We start from the raw sequence: 17,116 nt of genomic DNA, 5'->3' as shown, positions 1-17,116 counted from the left end.
TGATGTCCGCCATTACATACGGGTCTCCGGCTGCTATCACCTACCTGCCATTTATGACGTGAGCACCGCTCCGATGCTCGCGTTCATGCACAGGACGTAAATGTACATCCTTGTGTGCGAAGTACCTCCGCACCAGGAAGTACATTTATATCCTTGGTCGTTAAAGGGTTAATAGATTATCACTGGCTTTATGAAACATTGATACAACACATGACAGAAAATACTATTAGAGGTAAAAATGATGGAATAACTCAATGTTATGAAAAGTATAGACTCACCTTGTAAATTTCCTTTTCCAAAAGCATTCAAAGTTACAAGAGTAATAATACAAACACGGCTATGTTCAAATCCCAATTGTGTTCTCCGTTGCACTTACTTGTCACCAACCTGTCACAATGGGATGTCAATGTACTCAGGCACAGACAGGCATGGGTCACATTGATTTCAACAACCCAAACATGGTCAGCCATAGTCAGTCATGACTATGTTCAGCTAATTTCCAGACTGTTTACATGTTTGTACTTTGACTCAAACGCGCAGCACGCCATACTTTTAAGTCCAAAATAAAACATGTATACTCAGGAAATTACTTGAAAGTATTCACTACCTAATTCAGCTTGAGCCATTAAAGTCAATGGGTCCTGTGCCTATCTATGCTCATGTATGTTTGCAGCACATTGTGACAGGTTGCTGACATATACTTGCCACACAAGGCACATTCGTGATGTGAACATGGCCCTTGTTCTCATACAGATCTGAACAAGTTGTGGACTTGGCTAATAAGGAGAAAACATGGTCCCAACAAGAAAGATGTTAACTGATAAAGCCTAAAGGATTATAAAAATCCTTCAAGATGAAAATCCTACATGGAGTATGGCAAAAGAGGTAAGTTGTTCTCAATGAGAAACAAGATTACAGTGAGCAAAAGAGAAGAGATAATGGTGTGCAGAGAATTGGATAAAGGTGATACTTTATGATTAATCAACAATCTGCATTGACCATGGAGAAAATGCTGGAAAAGACCCACCCATTCCCCCTATCTACTCATAATAGATTGGGCACTGTGTCTGGACTTCTAGATATCCGGGTAGGTGCTCAGCTCCAGGACCTGACCCTGCATTCCAAAAATCACAGTATTGAAACCCAAGAAGGAAGCGGCACTCCAAGTCCAAGCCAAACTGGATTTATTCACCCATATGAACATACAGGCATAGCTATGTTTCAGCTCTACAATAGAGCCTTTCAAGCGTGCTTGAAAAAGGCTCATTTGCAGAGCCGAAACATATCTATGCCTGTTTGTTCGTTTGGGTGAATAAATCCACTTTTGGCTTTGACTTTTTTGGAGTGCCGCTTCCTTCTTGGATTTCAATTTCCCCACCTATGTATTGTATAGGGCTACATGACAGGTATCGGACCTAGAGAGATTGTGCTCTCAAAAGTCAATGCACAGCTGGACATAGAAATGTTGGACACTTTGTTCAGTCCATCCATAAAAAACAGGTTCATTTCTTCAGGATGATAAAGCATCTTTCCACAGAGCAGGAAAGGCATATCAAGTCGAAGACAGAGTGAGCAGTCTGGATCTCAATGAGACTGAAAACTTATGACAAATGAAAATAATTTGGCCCAAGACAAGGCTCCGTCCTGCAAAGCTGATCGGTCACCATTCTTTTAGAAAGAACATTAAGAACCAGCAGAGAAGTCAATGCATCAAAGAATTTGGGTATCAAAAAAAAAATAATAATTGGAGAAGCAACAAAGTATAAGGATTGCTCCTTGTTGATATTTAAATTTTTTTCTACTAGATCTGAAAACACATCTACCAAAAAATATATATATTTTTTTTAGATTTGTTTGATATTGTTACTTGTTTTGTGTCATATCTGTTATGTGCTATGCAGTAAAAAAAGCCAGGTGAGCATTAGTAAGTATTCTTAGGAGCCATTCTCCTGTGACTTACCACAGGAATGAAAGCTAAACTTCAGGCAAATACTGCGAATGCTGTGGAAACCAACATATTTATAGAACACTTAATGATCTGTAATACTGCATAGTATTAATGGCTAAGTGTCAAGACATACATTATAACCACCTGTATGACATCACTGAAGTTGTTAAAAGGAAACTCGTGAACATAGATGTGCTGTGATTAGCATCATTAGCAGCAAGTTCTTTATTAGGTGGGCTCTAGAATGGACATACCAAGTTATATGGGTGCGATGTTCAGGTATTAATACAAATCAGATGTGGATTGAAACCAACAGCTGTTTTATCTACCATAGCACCTCCCCAGGTGGCTCTGAGGAAGTACAATGCTGCGTGAAACGTTTGTTGGCTTCACTCCACATTTAAGATCTGCCATGCAACAAAGATTTTAAGAGTGCCATGGACATCTTTCTTCTTGAGATTTTAATTTTTTTTTTTTTTTTTTTTTTTATATGGTTCTCACTAAGCACCACCAAAAAGAGCAGTATTACTAGGTCTGCTTAATGCTCTTGCTGATAGTCTGAACAGTATTCAGTTATGAGGAGCAGTCCCACCGTTCTCTTTCCATTCTCCGGTATATGGATGGACATAAAAACAATACGGTTGTGAAAGCAGCAGGCCAGTTTAAACTCCCTACAGAATAATGGGCTAGAAGCCTAACAATATGGTGAAACTGCAAGCATCAAAAGGTGCAGACTGATGGACTGGGAATCTTCAGGCCCAAAAGAAAAAGATTTTTAGGCCCACCTATCTATATATGTGGATGTGTCCAAGTCCAGAATTTTTAATTGTAAATTATCACATAAGAAAGAGACCCAGGTGAAAACTGATTGGCTCTTAAAAGGGGTACTCTGGTGGAAAACTTTTTAAATCAACTGGTGCCAGAAAGTTAAAACAGATTTTTAAATTACTTCTATTAAACAATCTTTATCCTTCCAGTACTTTTTAGCGGGTGTATGCTACAGAGGAAATTCTTTTCTCTTTGAATTTCTTTTTTGTCTTGTCCACAGTGCTCTCTGCTGAGACCTGATGCCCGACAAAAAAAAAAAAAAAATCAAAGAATTTCCTTTTTTAATAGAAGTAATTTAAAAATATGTATAACTTTCTGGCACCAGTTCATAAAAAATTTAAAAAAATAAAAAATTATAATTTTTTAAAAAGTTTCGACCGGAGTACCCCCTTTAAGTCATTTCCAAATGGGGTTGTCTTCAGCTGGACCTTTAGGGTAGGTTCACACTACGAAATTTCCACCTGCAATTCCGCTTACTAAAATGTATAGTGTAGTGAATGGGTTTCCGCTTTGGAATTTGTGAACTGAAAATCCGATTGAAAATTTTCACCTGAAGAATGGCGTTGCTCATTCTTCAGGCGGAAATACTCACGGAACACATTGCAGTCTATTGGAGACTGCAGTGTCCATGCAGTCCTAGTGCCGACTGATTCAGTCAGCGCTGGCCGCACTCAATCTCCGGGCGGAAATTTTCTGCCCAAAGATTCCGCTGTGTGAACCTAGCCGCAGTGTTGTGCCTGTATTCACTGCGGTATTCTCTGGTATACTGGGGAGACAGTTTTACCCACTGTAAAGGTCACCAAGTCTCTCAATTACATTGTAATGCTCCTAACATGGCCATACAGTAAACTTATATTAATGCATTGTATGATGTAGTATTACAGTTAAACTTATAACAGCCGCAAACAACCATATAAATGAAATAATCACACGTACGTAGGAAGGGCTCGCCACGTGTCCCACCTGCGCTGCGGCACCTCCAGAGGGCTACTTCCTGCTCTCAGGAAGATGTCTGAGTGGTTTGATGAGGAGGAGCTGGAGGATTTAGCTTCAGTTCCTGGCGGCTGGTGTAAGAGGTCTTCTGATGTCCGGGTCCACGCTGCGGTTTGCGGGGAGGAGGTATGGGTCTTCTTCCTGGCATGGTGGGTGAAAAGGAAGCAAGTACATATCATTATATGGATGGGAAACTATAACTAGTTTGTGGCTTCAAACTTTCCAACAGGAGCAATACATGTACAAGGTGTGTTAAATTTTCAGATCCTTTGGTATAGAAAAAAAAAAAAAAGATTCTAGTTACATTACATTGTTACAGCCTGGTATTATTGCCCTAAATCCTATAGCAGCTGTATGTTTCCATGACAGCACTTCTGTCCTGTGCTTGTTAAGGCTGGTCATAGGGACCCTGCAAATCCAGACCACCAGCCGTGGACGAATTTGTTGGTACTCTTCCATTAAAGACAGAAAAATTCACTGAAATAATTTGCAAAAGTAATAAAGAATAAAATGTACTAAAAATTAACCGATGAAAATCAGACATTGCTTTTGAATGGTGGTTCAATAGAATCATTTTCATATCTCTTATCTATTCTTTTTTTTTTTTAGCTGTGAGTTTTGGGTCATTATCCTATTGGAGGAGCAATGACCTGCGAGTAAGACCAAGCTTTCTGACACAAGGCCGCACATTCCAGTCCAGAATGCCAGATGCAGCAAAGCAGACCTAAAATAGAATCCAGTCTCCTCCATACTTTATAGTAAGTACAGTGTTCCTTTCTTTGTATGCTTAATTTTTTTTTGTTTGCATAAAGTGACTTTCCAAAAAGCTTCAGTGTTTTCTCTTCTGTCCAAAGGAAATTCTTCCAGAAGCTGTGTGACTTGGACAGGAGACCAAACTTAAGCTTATGGGGAGTGGGGAGTGGGCCAAGATACCTGGAGACAAGTGCAGAAGTCTCAATGAGAGTTACAGAAATCATGTGATTGCAGTGAGTACCTCAAAAGGTTGCCCAGTTTATTTTTTTGTGTTTTTTTTTTTTTTTTTATGGCTCAGTTGAACCATAATTCAAAGCAATATCTGATTTTCATCAGTTAATTTTAAGTAAATTTTATTTATTATTCCTTTTGTCAGTTTCAAGGTATTTCAGGAAGCATCATAGGTATTGTCTTTAACAGAAAGGTACCAACAAATTGGTACATATCTGTACATCAGCTGCACATATCTATGAGAGTTTGCAAAAAGTATCAGTCTGGAGTCTAGGCTGTTCAGCTTACAAAAGCACTGCCTAGACTGGTTAGAGTTGCGGCCATGCTTAGTGTAGGACTGGCTATGTACTAGTTTGCAGCCTGTGAATGTAAACAAGAGTGTTCTCATTCACTGACTGAAAGCAAATAATTGACAGAAGTAAGGAATTGAAACACAAAGTAATAGAGTTGTATAACTTTTCATTTTAACAGTGATGAAGCTTTATGTACATTAAACGCCTTTAAAGGGGATGTCCCTCCAACACCCTTTAAGACTGCGAGACCCCCACAAGCTTGGGAATAGTGGGGTCCCAAGTCTCCTGGTGGAGTGCAGTAGTGGTTACATATGTGTGCTTCTGTTCCAGAGCCACAACATATGGGACTGCAAAAAATAAATAAATAAAAGCTTTTCCTCTTTGGCAACAGATTAGAAATATGCTCCTTGTATTAGGAAATTATCAAGAATATAATCCAATCCTCACCAGACTGCGTGGCTTTGCACTCCAAAATTTATGAGGTCTACAGCTTCACAGTTTGAGCTTCCGAAGGCACTAGGAGAATCTTCAGTAATAACTGAGAAGTCGCTACTTAGACTGGTGGCACTGCCACGATCACGAGGTTCTAGTGGAATCGGAAAATAAAGTCAATTAATCCACACATACAACTAAATACATCAATTCTGGCAACAGTGGGACCAGGAGGGCAACAGGTAAAAAGTTTCTAGCATACTTTTTCACCATTTTATTATCTCCATTAGGATACATGAATTAAACATAGGACACCTACTTAATGCACAGAAATCTTCTAATGTTAAACCAGGATCCCTGGGCTGTGAACTTTTCAGCCTGCAATACAGAAAGTTCATAATATTTACCGTTGATCTTGTTCTCACAACAACATTCCCTGTCTCATGCCACCCAACTTTCATCAGTAAAACAAACGAGATATATGATAGATAGAGATATATTATATCTATATCTCTCTCTATATCTCTCTATATCTATATCTATCTATCTATTACATACATACACACACACACACACACATATATATACACTGCCAATATACATACACCAGCTTAAAGATCTGCCAGCTGTATTTGCTGCTAAGAGCTTCAGACACCATTGGATAGCATTTTAGGATATAAAAGCAAAGTGTACCTTTCCTGGAGCTGATGGTGGCTGCCAAACTTACCACTTATTTATTTATTTTTTTATTTCTCAGCCAAGTGTCAAGGAGATGGGGCTGAGCTGTTAAAGTGCCACAGCTTGGCACGCCTCCACTCCTCCTCACCTTTCTGCCACTCTGATTAACTTACAGATCCCTGTATGTAATAATGGTTGGGCCAATATACTTTTTTGCATTTTAAAGTTTCTTTGCTCGCTTTCTAAAAGCCATGCCTTTCCATCTACAGAGTCATGTGATGGCTTGTTTTTTGTTGAATTAATTGTACTATCTAATGTATTTTTATTTTTACCAAGAAAATGATTTGTGGGGTAAAATAAAAAAATAAAAAATTTATAAAAATAAAAAGACAAATTTGGTAATCCCGGGGGTGGGGTGGGGGGGTTTATCGTTTTGTCTTAATGCTGTGCACGATAAGAAGTAAAACTGACATGCTATATGCATTTTGTGTGTGGGAACAATAACATTGATATCAAGACTATATAGCGTTTTATTTTAAAAGAACAGTGCAAGCGCGAACATGTGCACGTGCACACAGGAGTGGAAGTATAGTCACGCAGGGGAGGGGATGTAAGTACCCATACAGACCGCTGGGACTAATTAAGAAAGGCAATAGATGTCTGATGGATACTGATTGGACCACATATGAGTCAGTAAGTACTGAGGAATAGAATAGGTCTATTAGAGAGGAAGTCTGATGAGGTCATAAGGGTCAAGATTAAAAATTCCTTCAGAATGCAACAAAACATGTAGAGGGGGCACGTTGTTAATTTTAACAATAGGTTCTGGTGTTAGTACTTAAGGTGGAGACTGAGATCTACCTGTATATTAGTGGTCAATCAGACCATCAGTATTTCACAATATAACACCAGACCTTTGGTTTTTAATTCACACTTGGACTTTTAATATTGATCAATAAAAATGATAATTTTAGAGGTGGGCACATAATAGTTTTTTTTTTACCCCAGGCTTTGGCAATTATTTTAAAAGAAAATACATTTTTATAAAAAAAAAATATATATGCTTACAATATTCAGATAATGTTCTGACTTCTATAACTTTACTTTTCTGTCTAAAGTAGATGTAGGGGGGCTAATTTTTTGTTCACAATTCATAGATTTTATCAGTACTATTTATTTTGATTTAGATAGGACTTAGATTTTTATTATTTCCTTTTTATGATCTATACAAAAAAAACAAAACAATTTTGCCTTATTTTTTTGGGGTTTGCTGTTGACCACGTGGGACACCAAACCTTAGTTTTTGGTTAATGTTTATCCATTTACACACAGTTAAATTGGCCACAGGCATGCTGTAGCAGTACATAGGTCATGGCAGCCACAGAGGCCTAGAAAAAGTCTTGGCTGCTGATCCAGCCACTGCACCATTAATGACGTTAATGACATGCGCTTAACATTGTTTAAATGCCACTGTCAATTTTGTTTTGGCATTATTGCCATCTCCCATTCAGTGTTGAAAATGAGCTTTGAGGGCACCCAATTTTGACACAGAGGATATGATAGGAACCTTGCTAATAGAAGTAGGAGGTAAACATAAACATGGGTTAATAAAAGGTTATTAAACTAACTATGACTCTAAACGTAAAATCAGAATCAATTCTAACATTAGCTGTAACCAGCCATTTAAAGATGGGACTAGGGATCGACCGTTTATCGGTTTGGCAGATATTCACGATTTTGGATGTAATCGGTATCGGCAATTACCTTGCCGATAATCCGATAATGACCCGCCCCCCATCGCACTGTGCCCCTCCCCCCCCGGAACAGACAGCCGCCGCTGCCCCATTGCCTCCCCCATCCCCGGTTTTATAGTTGGGGGGAGGATAAATAGCCGTTAAATTATACCGGAATATCGGTATAAGTTATCGGCAATCGGCCCTAACCTCCACAGAGTGTCGGTATCGGCCCCAAAAAAACGATATCGGTTGATCCCTAGATGGGACATTAATTATTTTTAATGGGATAAATGACAGGATGTCCAGGAAGCTCCCTAACCAAATACATCTGCATGACTGAGAATCTTGACATAATATTTAAATAAGCAACTGACTTGACCATCTCTTATAATCAAGAAACAATAATAAAAACCATAATGACAGCTTTTAATATCAGACACTTCTAGCTACAGATTGGATAAGATAAACCTGTGAAAAAATTCTGACTGCGTGCTAATACAATATAAACACACAGTTCCCACCCATGCATGACTCGTACAACCCAGCAAAGCTAATAATATATATCTCTAATTATGTGGTCTTGCTTTTTTATTGCGTTGCGTACTTCCATGCACACCTCCATGTGAGGCAGGTCCCGGGCTGGGAGCATTTCCAGCAGAGAATAAATTAGATAAACTGGGTCAGGACACTAGAGGTTTCGTGGCCTCCATCAATATCCCATCACCCGCTTTGCTAACCAGGTCAATGGCTTTCTCTACACCGTTTGCTTACCGTGCTTTCCTCCCTATCGAGGAGAACTCGTCCGATGTGATGTGCTTCAGAAAATTGAAGCAGAAGAAAAATATCTGAAAGGAAGAAAAAGGAATCATTAACTAAGGAATAGCAGAAAACATGTCAAATTAGGTATGTGCAAAGAATTTCACAGCCATTCTATACATTGCAGCTGTCTAATAGTGAAAATTTTTTTTTTTTATCCATGCTGCCTAGTTACGATAAGGAAGCAAAAAGAGGGGATGGAGGAGATGTAACTAGACAATTATGTGCATTTATACAGTATTTAGAGTCTGCAAAAAGCTGGTTGACAACTTCCCCAAGGTCACTGTAATGACTGCCTCCAGTGGTTGTCACTGTCATAAATCCAACAGTAACTAGACCCAAGAAAGAGGCTGCATCACAGATGTTGTCTGCCGACATCGGATTAGAAGTACTCCAAGAAAACTGATGCAATATCTAGTAAGGGGCCTGAGGGGGATTCTTAGAATACCAATGAAATTACATCTTAGATTCTGTTTCCTATAGTGCCCATAGCCAGCTGCAGAGAGACAGACAGACAGGTTTTTAGTGCTACCAAAATTCCTTAGCTCAGTGCAAGTTCAGCCCTTAAAAACTAAACCTTGTAATCTGTGACAGACTGGTTTCTAGGGGCCATGATGCCTGACAACCAATTAAATGGAGGTAGCTGTTAGGTGGCGTTTCTCTACCAACTGGTCCTTTTGAAATGAGTCACGTCTTCAGCTGAGAGCAGAAAATTGGCAAGGAAGTTTGACAGAATTAGGTCATCAACTATGGTCATACAGTATACGAGATGGGGTGTCAGGCTTCTAAAAGTCAGAAAAATTACAATGTTCTGGGGCTAAGACAACTAATGATTTAACTAGAGCTCATTTAACAAGTCTTAAGCTATATTACAATCTTTTTTATGTGAAAGCCGACACACAGCAAACTGGAATCCAACCGGCTCGGCTACACCAGTATGTTCCAGACAGGTGCAGATGAATGCAGGGCAGTAATATTAGTGACAAATCTTTCCCATCTTATAGGAACATACCTTTTCTTTTCTACATGGCAAGTACCAGACACCGAACCTACCAATAATTTTAATTACTACAACAGGGGACACTAGAAGGTTTATTGGTGTATTAGAACTTTACTAGTTCCAACCATAGCTCTTGATTTATGTAAACTGATTACTGTACTCCTCTTTCCTTGGCTTGCCTTTGCATTGCTAGAAATGAACAGCAACCTCTTCTTGCTCATAGTCTGAGTGCGGATCGTGTTTATGTCGATGATTAAAAAGGAACAAAAGAAAAAAAAAACAGAGACAAGAAAGGGAAAGCAAAAACTTTGCAGCTGAGCCCTCGCAGACAGATGCCGGCTTGATTTGTAGCGAGAAGTGTTTGCCTTTGACGAATCTTGCTCATTAGATTGAGGAAGGAACGTGGAATCTTCGGTAGGTCTGTGTAAAGCCGCCAGTCTGGCAGCACTGCCTTTCATCATGCTTGAGTAATCACTATATAATTATAGGAAAGATGTACGTCCAACTAAACCAGAACGTGGAAACACAACCTGAACCACCCAATGTGAAGAGAGAAATTAACCCTGACTTAGCAGAGGTTGTAATACGAGGTTGTAATACAACATGGAGGAGTTATATGTAGTTTTCCATTTTCTTGGAGATATCCAGCTAGCTGTGAGTCTAAAATGGGTTAGAAAAACATGGCTTACAGAAACAGCACCACACCTGCTTGCAGTTTATATGCAGTATTACAATTTGACTCAATTCACTACAATGGAACTAAGCTTTAATACCACACACAAACTCAGGACATCAACCTGGTGCTAACCCCTTAAAAAAAAAAAAAAAAAAGGTAATGTACCCTGGGATAAATATGCAAAACAGCTCAACTCCAGAAGAAAGAAAACTCTACCTATATAGTGTTACCCTATAAATCAATGTCTGCAGTTCAACTCCAGTTCCACAAAAAGGTGAACACTCCAATCCAGAAATACAATGCTAAGGAAAGATTTTCACCAATAGGATATGCCACCATTGTCCAATTGGTGAGGGGTCAATCATCGTGACCCAATGATCACAAGAATGCACTGACAGCTGCACTAAAAACACTGGGCACCCCTCAGCATTTCACAGCTCAGCTATTTCAGGAGCTAGCATGGGTCAGCCAACTGAAGTCGGTATGATGCTTCCCTAGCCTAGCTGTCACTTTGTTCTGGCCATTAGCAAAGGTCACAGCAGCCAGACCCCCCCCCCCCCCCTCTGACTGACAGTACATATATGGCATCAAGGTATTCAGGGAGATACTCACTACTTACAGCAGCGGTCTCCAACTTGTTGCTATCCATCTTTTGCATAACTACAACTCCCAGTATGTTATAACAGTCACATTCTGTCAAGGTATGGCAGGGGATGCAATACTGCAACAGCTGGAGACTATTGGCCTATAGGATACACAGTGAATAATAACTTATGGAGACAATTTCAGAAGGGCATGGGCTGCTTCTTGTGTGTCAGCTGGCTAAATACCAACCTTAGAAATTTTCAAATAGTTGTCAGGCAACAGGTAACCAAAGCAGAAAAATACCAGAATTTTGGTGCTCTGGGGTCAATTGGACTTATTAAATCAAAATAATTTAATAATAAAAAAAAAAGGTAATCTTGTACTTTTAAATGGTAGCTCCCACCATCCTATTTTTTTTTGCTAGCCCGTTTACCCCCCACCCCAGCCCCTCCCCCCCACCCCCGTTACGGCACTAGCACGTTCCCTCCTTCCCACCCCCCCCACCCCGCCCCGCATACCCCATTCCCTCATTACACAGCGGTGGCAACGAGGCGGCGGCGGCGATGTGCGGGAGGAGTGGCCTCCCAGCCAGTGGCCGGGGAGCCAATGCGCTCGCTCCCACTTGTCTGATTGACAGGCAGGGAGCGAGGTGCAGTGTAACTGAAAAAGGACTGATTGGCACTCCAAAATCAGTCCTTTTTCAGTGGCCGGTTTTTAAAAGTAAATTAAACCTTTTTAATGAAAAAAAATAATAATAAAAAGTATATTAGAGATATGTTGTAGTACATAAGTACTACAACATATCAAAAAATAAAGTTGGTGACAGTGCCCATTTAAATTGTATAGTTGATAGGTCAAAGGGCTCTTGTGGCCTATTAAGAATATTCATAAATTATGCAATAGTATATAGCTAAAATTACATAATCTCCAATTAACACTTATGTAACCACTTATAAGAGTGTAAAATAAGGAGATATTTTGTAGTCAAATATCAGTGTTAATATATATATGCCAGAATAGTAACAAATCAAATGTGCTACAAGGCTAATAATCATCTGTGCCATATAATGCTACTAAGAATGAAAGCAGAAACTTATATGTTATTATACATCTTGCTAAAAGTGCACAATAGTTATTCACAGTAAAGTGCACACTTTAATGTGAATAAAGTATTAAACATATAGAATATAACAATAAGCAAAACTTACCTCTTCACCCTTACTGAGACGGTCAACCAACATGTGTCTGAAAATTAGGAAGATGCACGATGAGTACTTGTCCTTACAGTTACAGAGGGTGCAATCACATACTGACTAGGGGATTACATAAATAAATAAAATTAAAATTATCTCACCCAAAGAGGTACCAATCGTAGGCCACTGTCAGGTAAAGGATCTCGGCCGGCTCCAACGATCTGTGGACCATCCCATCCTATAAAAACCAAGAACAAGTGAGAAATATGCCTATACCTGATAATGCTAGAGGCAGATGTATTCCAATGAAGGTCATAAAAGAACTAAGAAATCTACATTTATTCCTTCATTAGGCCTTGCAAAGCTCCTCCATGCAAATAAACAGACAAGGATAGAAAAAAGGGCAAGTAAACAAAATATGAATATAATAGAAGACAAAGAGGCAGTGCAGCTCAATCTACCATCTACTCCGAGGTTAACTGGTAGGTCTAAAAAAAAACAAAAGACCCAGTAATCAACAAAAAGAAATATAATAAGAGAGAATTATATAACCAGTCCTCAAGAAGTAGTGAAAATAAGTAGTGAAAAAAGGGGAAAGAATAAAAAAGGGGAAAATTAGTGGTTACGAATAAAAAATGTACAATGATATGTGAAATAAAAATAAAAATAAAAATAAAGACAACAGTAAAAAATAAAAAAAAATAAAATAAATAAAAAAAATAAAAAAATTAATAAAAAAAATGAAAAAGAGAAAGGGGAGAAGAAAATGATAAATAAATGAGGAAAAATAAAAAATAAATAAAAGTACACAGTATCGAAGAAAAAAGAATGAAATCAAAGTGATAAATAGAAAAAAATGTGAATATTAATAATTTGTTAAAAAACTAAAAAATAATGAATAAGCCTACAGAAAATGATAATACTTAAACAATCATATGCATTTATTAAAAATAAAACTGATTGATGCCTGGGCAGGGCCCTTGCTCAGGCATGCGATAAAAATATACCAATAAAATAATAAAAAAATGCCAACTATCTCAAATTACAAAAATAGTCCTTTGTAGCCGAAAAAATGATATGAATAGCAACAATATTAAATGAAAAATCCGGTGATCGGAGAGACTGTGTGCTCCAATGATACTCCTATATAAAATACAGTCACCTTGAGCTGTGATAAATGTTTCAATGTTTCATTGTAATTGCTCGCTCTTATCTACTTGTGTCCCACAACAAATGTTTGTAGAAATAACAATATTGATAGCAAGATACAGTTGCTTATGTGAGATCAGGCACAGTACCTTATGCTTATGTTCACCGTGATGATCGGCGGCTGTATATCTCCAAAGTTGCAGGCTCCGGGGAGCCCAGTGCCCGCACGGACCGGATCGATCACTGCCCTGGTATGGGTAAAGAGGTACTTATCGTGCCGTGGTTGGGACGATGTGATGATCCCGATTACGATAATGTAAGCCGCTGGGTAATAGATCGTAGCCAGGTGGGAGTATCGTGCTTCGCACAGCTTAATGGCCGGTCTATGGAGAAAACGGCAGCCGCTGCCCGGCGTCCTCGTGGCGTGTGAATGGCGCGTTAATTCACAGTGGTCCACTAGTCTGGGTCCTACAGCGCTGTCCAGGTAGTATCGGCTGATACAGGTGTCAAGCCAAATTTGAGATAGGGATGGCAAATGGATGTAAGACAAGGCTAAACGCGTTTCACGACTTAATGTCGCATTCCTCAGTAGCCTGATTAGGTTAAGTTAAGTCTTAACCTAATCAGGCTACTGAGGAATGCGACATTAAGTCGTGAAACGCGTTTAGCCTTGTCTTACATCCATTTGCCATCCCTATCTCAAATTTGGCTTGACACCTGTATCAGCCGATACTACCTGGACAGCGCTGTAGGACCCAGACTAGTGGACCACTGTGAATTAACGCGCCATTCACACGCCACGAGGACGCCGGGCAGCGGCTGCCGTTTTCTCCATAGACCGGCCATTAAGCTGTGCGAAGCACGATACTCCCACCTGGCTACGATCTATTACCCAGCGGCTTACATTATCGTAATCGGGATCATCACATCGTCCCAACCACGGCACGATAAGTACCTCTTTACCCATACCAGGGCAGTGATCGATCCGGTCCGTGCGGGCACTGGGCTCCCCGGAGCCTGCAACTTTGGAGATATACAGCCGCCGATCATCACGGTGAACATAAGCATAAGGTACTGTGCCTGATCTCACATAAGCAACTGTATCTTGCTATCAATATTGTTATTTCTACAAACATTTGTTGTGGGACACAAGTAGATAAGAGCGAGCAATTACAATGAAACATTGAAACATTTATCACAGCTCAAGGTGACTGTATTTTATATAGGAGTATCATTGGAGCACACAGTCTCTCCGATCACCGGATTTTTCATTTAATATTGTTGCTATTCACATCATTTTTTCGGCTACAAAGGACTATTTTTGTAATTTGAGATAGTTGGCATTTTTTTATTATTTTATTGGTATATTTTTATCGCATGCCTGAGCAAGGGCCCTGCCCAGGCATCAATCAGTTTTATTTTTAATAAATGCATATGATTGTTTAAGTATTATCATTTTCTGCAGGCTTATTCATTATTTTTTTGTTTTTTAACAAATTATTAATATTCACATTTTTTTCTATTTATCACTTTGATTTCATTCTTTTTTCTTCGATACTGTGCACTTATTTATTTTTTATTTTTCCTCATTTATTTATCATTTTCTTCTCCCCTTTCTCTTTTTCATTTTTTTTTATTTTTTATTTTTTTATTTTTTTTTATTTTTTACTGTTGTCTTTATTTTTATTTTTATTTCACATATCATTGTACATTTTTTATTCCTAACCACTAATTTTCCCCTTTTTTATTCTTTCCCCTTTTTTCACTACTTATTTTCACTACTTCTTGAGGACTGGTTATATAATTCTCTCTTATTATATTTCTTTTTGTTAAAATATGAATATACACAATATAATTAACGCTAAATACAATATAGACAAAAGCTACAAATCCACAATTCTGGTTGTCTGCGGCGACCATTGGGGGGGGGGAGCTTTAGGCATACATTCATACACTGAATTTCAGTAAAACAATATGCAACATGACACCACCCAACTACCCAACCCGTTAAGCCCTACAGTTTGTGATTTTAGGCTCTTTTTGTTCCATGTTCGACAAGGGGGTGGAGCTTTAGTACAAAGAGTGTGGCTTCACTGGAGAGAGGCACAGATTAAGTTGAGACTGCTAAAACTGCAGCGCAATCTGGCCAATTCTTAGACTGTCAAGTCTATTTCAGCCAATTGTTTGGAAAGCTCTAGATAATTTTGGCCAACAATATCATCCACATCGGTCATTATTGGATCACATCATCATAGGCATTGGAAGACCAGGAGTAAGAAGTATTTTTTGATAAATTAACAATCAAACCTGCATAGTATTATTGAGTTTGACTTGTATAGCTTTCTTTAAGGCAAATGCCAGGAGACATAACCCTTCAATCACTACATATCACACACAAATCTACAGCCCTGATGCTAAAATTGCCTTTTACCATCAACCAGTGTTGAATCACATAAGCATAAATGAAATCCGTTTCTCAAGGCTTAACCCATCTGCTGACAAAGTGCCTTGTAAAAAGAATAAATTATGAATACTGGCATAAAAGAGAATTACAGGCAGGGCAGTTTATACTGAAGATTTGAACATCTCATTAAGAATGCAGTAGCTGTACGGCAAGACGGGTCATTCGTCCAAATTAATGTCAAATATTCATTTTGGCTCCGAGATCCTTGCTTGTAATGGATTTTTGCACAGTGAAAAATAGATACATATATATACACATCTGATAATCAGAATATAGACATCCTTATTTGAGCTTAATAATTCATCAAACAACGGGAACGAAATTAAAAAGTATTACGAAAATCTTTTGAATCTTTTGAACAAAGAAAGAAAGACAAAAAAATGCAAAAGATTAAATAAAAAAATTTAAATTCCGCTATGAAGGTGGAAGGTTTTCTGTTTTTTTTTTTTTTTCATTGATGCTAAGGGTTGATATGGAAAACAGATAATTGTAGACTTACTGGTCACAGTTTTCTAATGGAGTATCTGCTCTCTCAATATTAGAAGTCTGATTATCTTGACTTTTTTCTTTTAAGCAGCAGCTAAATAGTAGAAAATTTCTAATGAAGACTATTTAGAAAATTGCTTCATTTTGCTTGCAGGAAACAAAACAATAAAAAATGGGAAGAGGTGTCCATAGCCTTTAAAGAAGCACTCCATAACGTGTCAGGCTTACTCACATTGGCAGGTTCATCTTTCAAAGTGCCAAGTTATTTGCCCGTTCCAATGTAATTCCCGTCCCATGGCCTGCACATGTGACTCGGTCCCGGACTCTCTTATGTATAGCCTTTTCGCAGCACAAAAGAAATCACTACCACCTACATATTACTTGGTGTTAAAGTGGGTTTAGGGTATGGTATTCTTTTACCCCAGGATGCATTTTTATGTAGAGCGCCACTACTGACTGGATGATCACCACTGACTGGTCTCTGCTTATCAATTGTCACCTGTATGTTGTTAAGTCCCTGGATTAGTGGCTTGTACCCGGTGGAATATATTTTTAAAATATACTGGTGCCCAAAAGTTTTGTAATTTGTAAAGGACTTCTATTTAAAGATCTTAATCCTTCCAGTACTTTTCAGCTGCTGTATGCTCCACAGGAAGTTTTATAGTTTTTTTCTGCCTGACCACAGTGCTTTCTGCTGACACTTCTGTCTGTCAGGAACTGTCCACAGAAGGAGAGGTTTGATATGGGGATTTGCTCCTGTCTGACATGACAGACAGAATAGAACTATACAACTTACTCTGGAGCATACAAAAGCTGGTAAGTACATGAAGGATTAAGAAGGATTAGAAGAAGAAG

At 38.7% G+C, this 17,116-nt stretch overlaps 1 protein-coding gene across 5 annotated transcripts in view; it reads right to left on the bottom strand.

The window, feature by feature from the left end:
* Window positions 1-17,116, bottom strand: part of MTMR14 (myotubularin related protein 14) — an 88,795-nt gene that overhangs the window by 23,606 nt on the left and 48,073 nt on the right. For 3 of the 5 annotated variants that reach the window (XM_056524684.1, XM_056524686.1, XM_056524689.1), the window contains exons 12-17: window positions 12,324-12,400; window positions 12,178-12,214; window positions 8,664-8,737; window positions 5,798-5,856; window positions 5,494-5,632; window positions 3,713-3,910 (exon numbers count right to left, since the gene is read on the bottom strand). In XM_056524684.1, coding sequence (XP_056380659.1) covers window positions 3,713-3,910; window positions 5,494-5,632; window positions 5,798-5,856; window positions 8,664-8,737; window positions 12,178-12,214; window positions 12,324-12,400 — 584 coding nt within the window. The remainder of the gene's footprint in view (window positions 1-3,712; window positions 3,911-5,493; window positions 5,633-5,797; window positions 5,857-8,663; window positions 8,738-12,177; window positions 12,215-12,323; window positions 12,401-17,116) is intronic. The other 2 variants (XM_056524685.1, XM_056524687.1) reach the window with 1 other exon arrangement.

The sequence above is a fragment of the Hyla sarda genome, chromosome 6 (assembly GCF_029499605.1).
Source record: "Hyla sarda isolate aHylSar1 chromosome 6, aHylSar1.hap1, whole genome shotgun sequence".
NCBI lineage: Eukaryota > Metazoa > Chordata > Amphibia > Anura > Hylidae > Hyla > Hyla sarda.
This window is presented reverse-complemented; position numbering and strand designations above follow the sequence as displayed.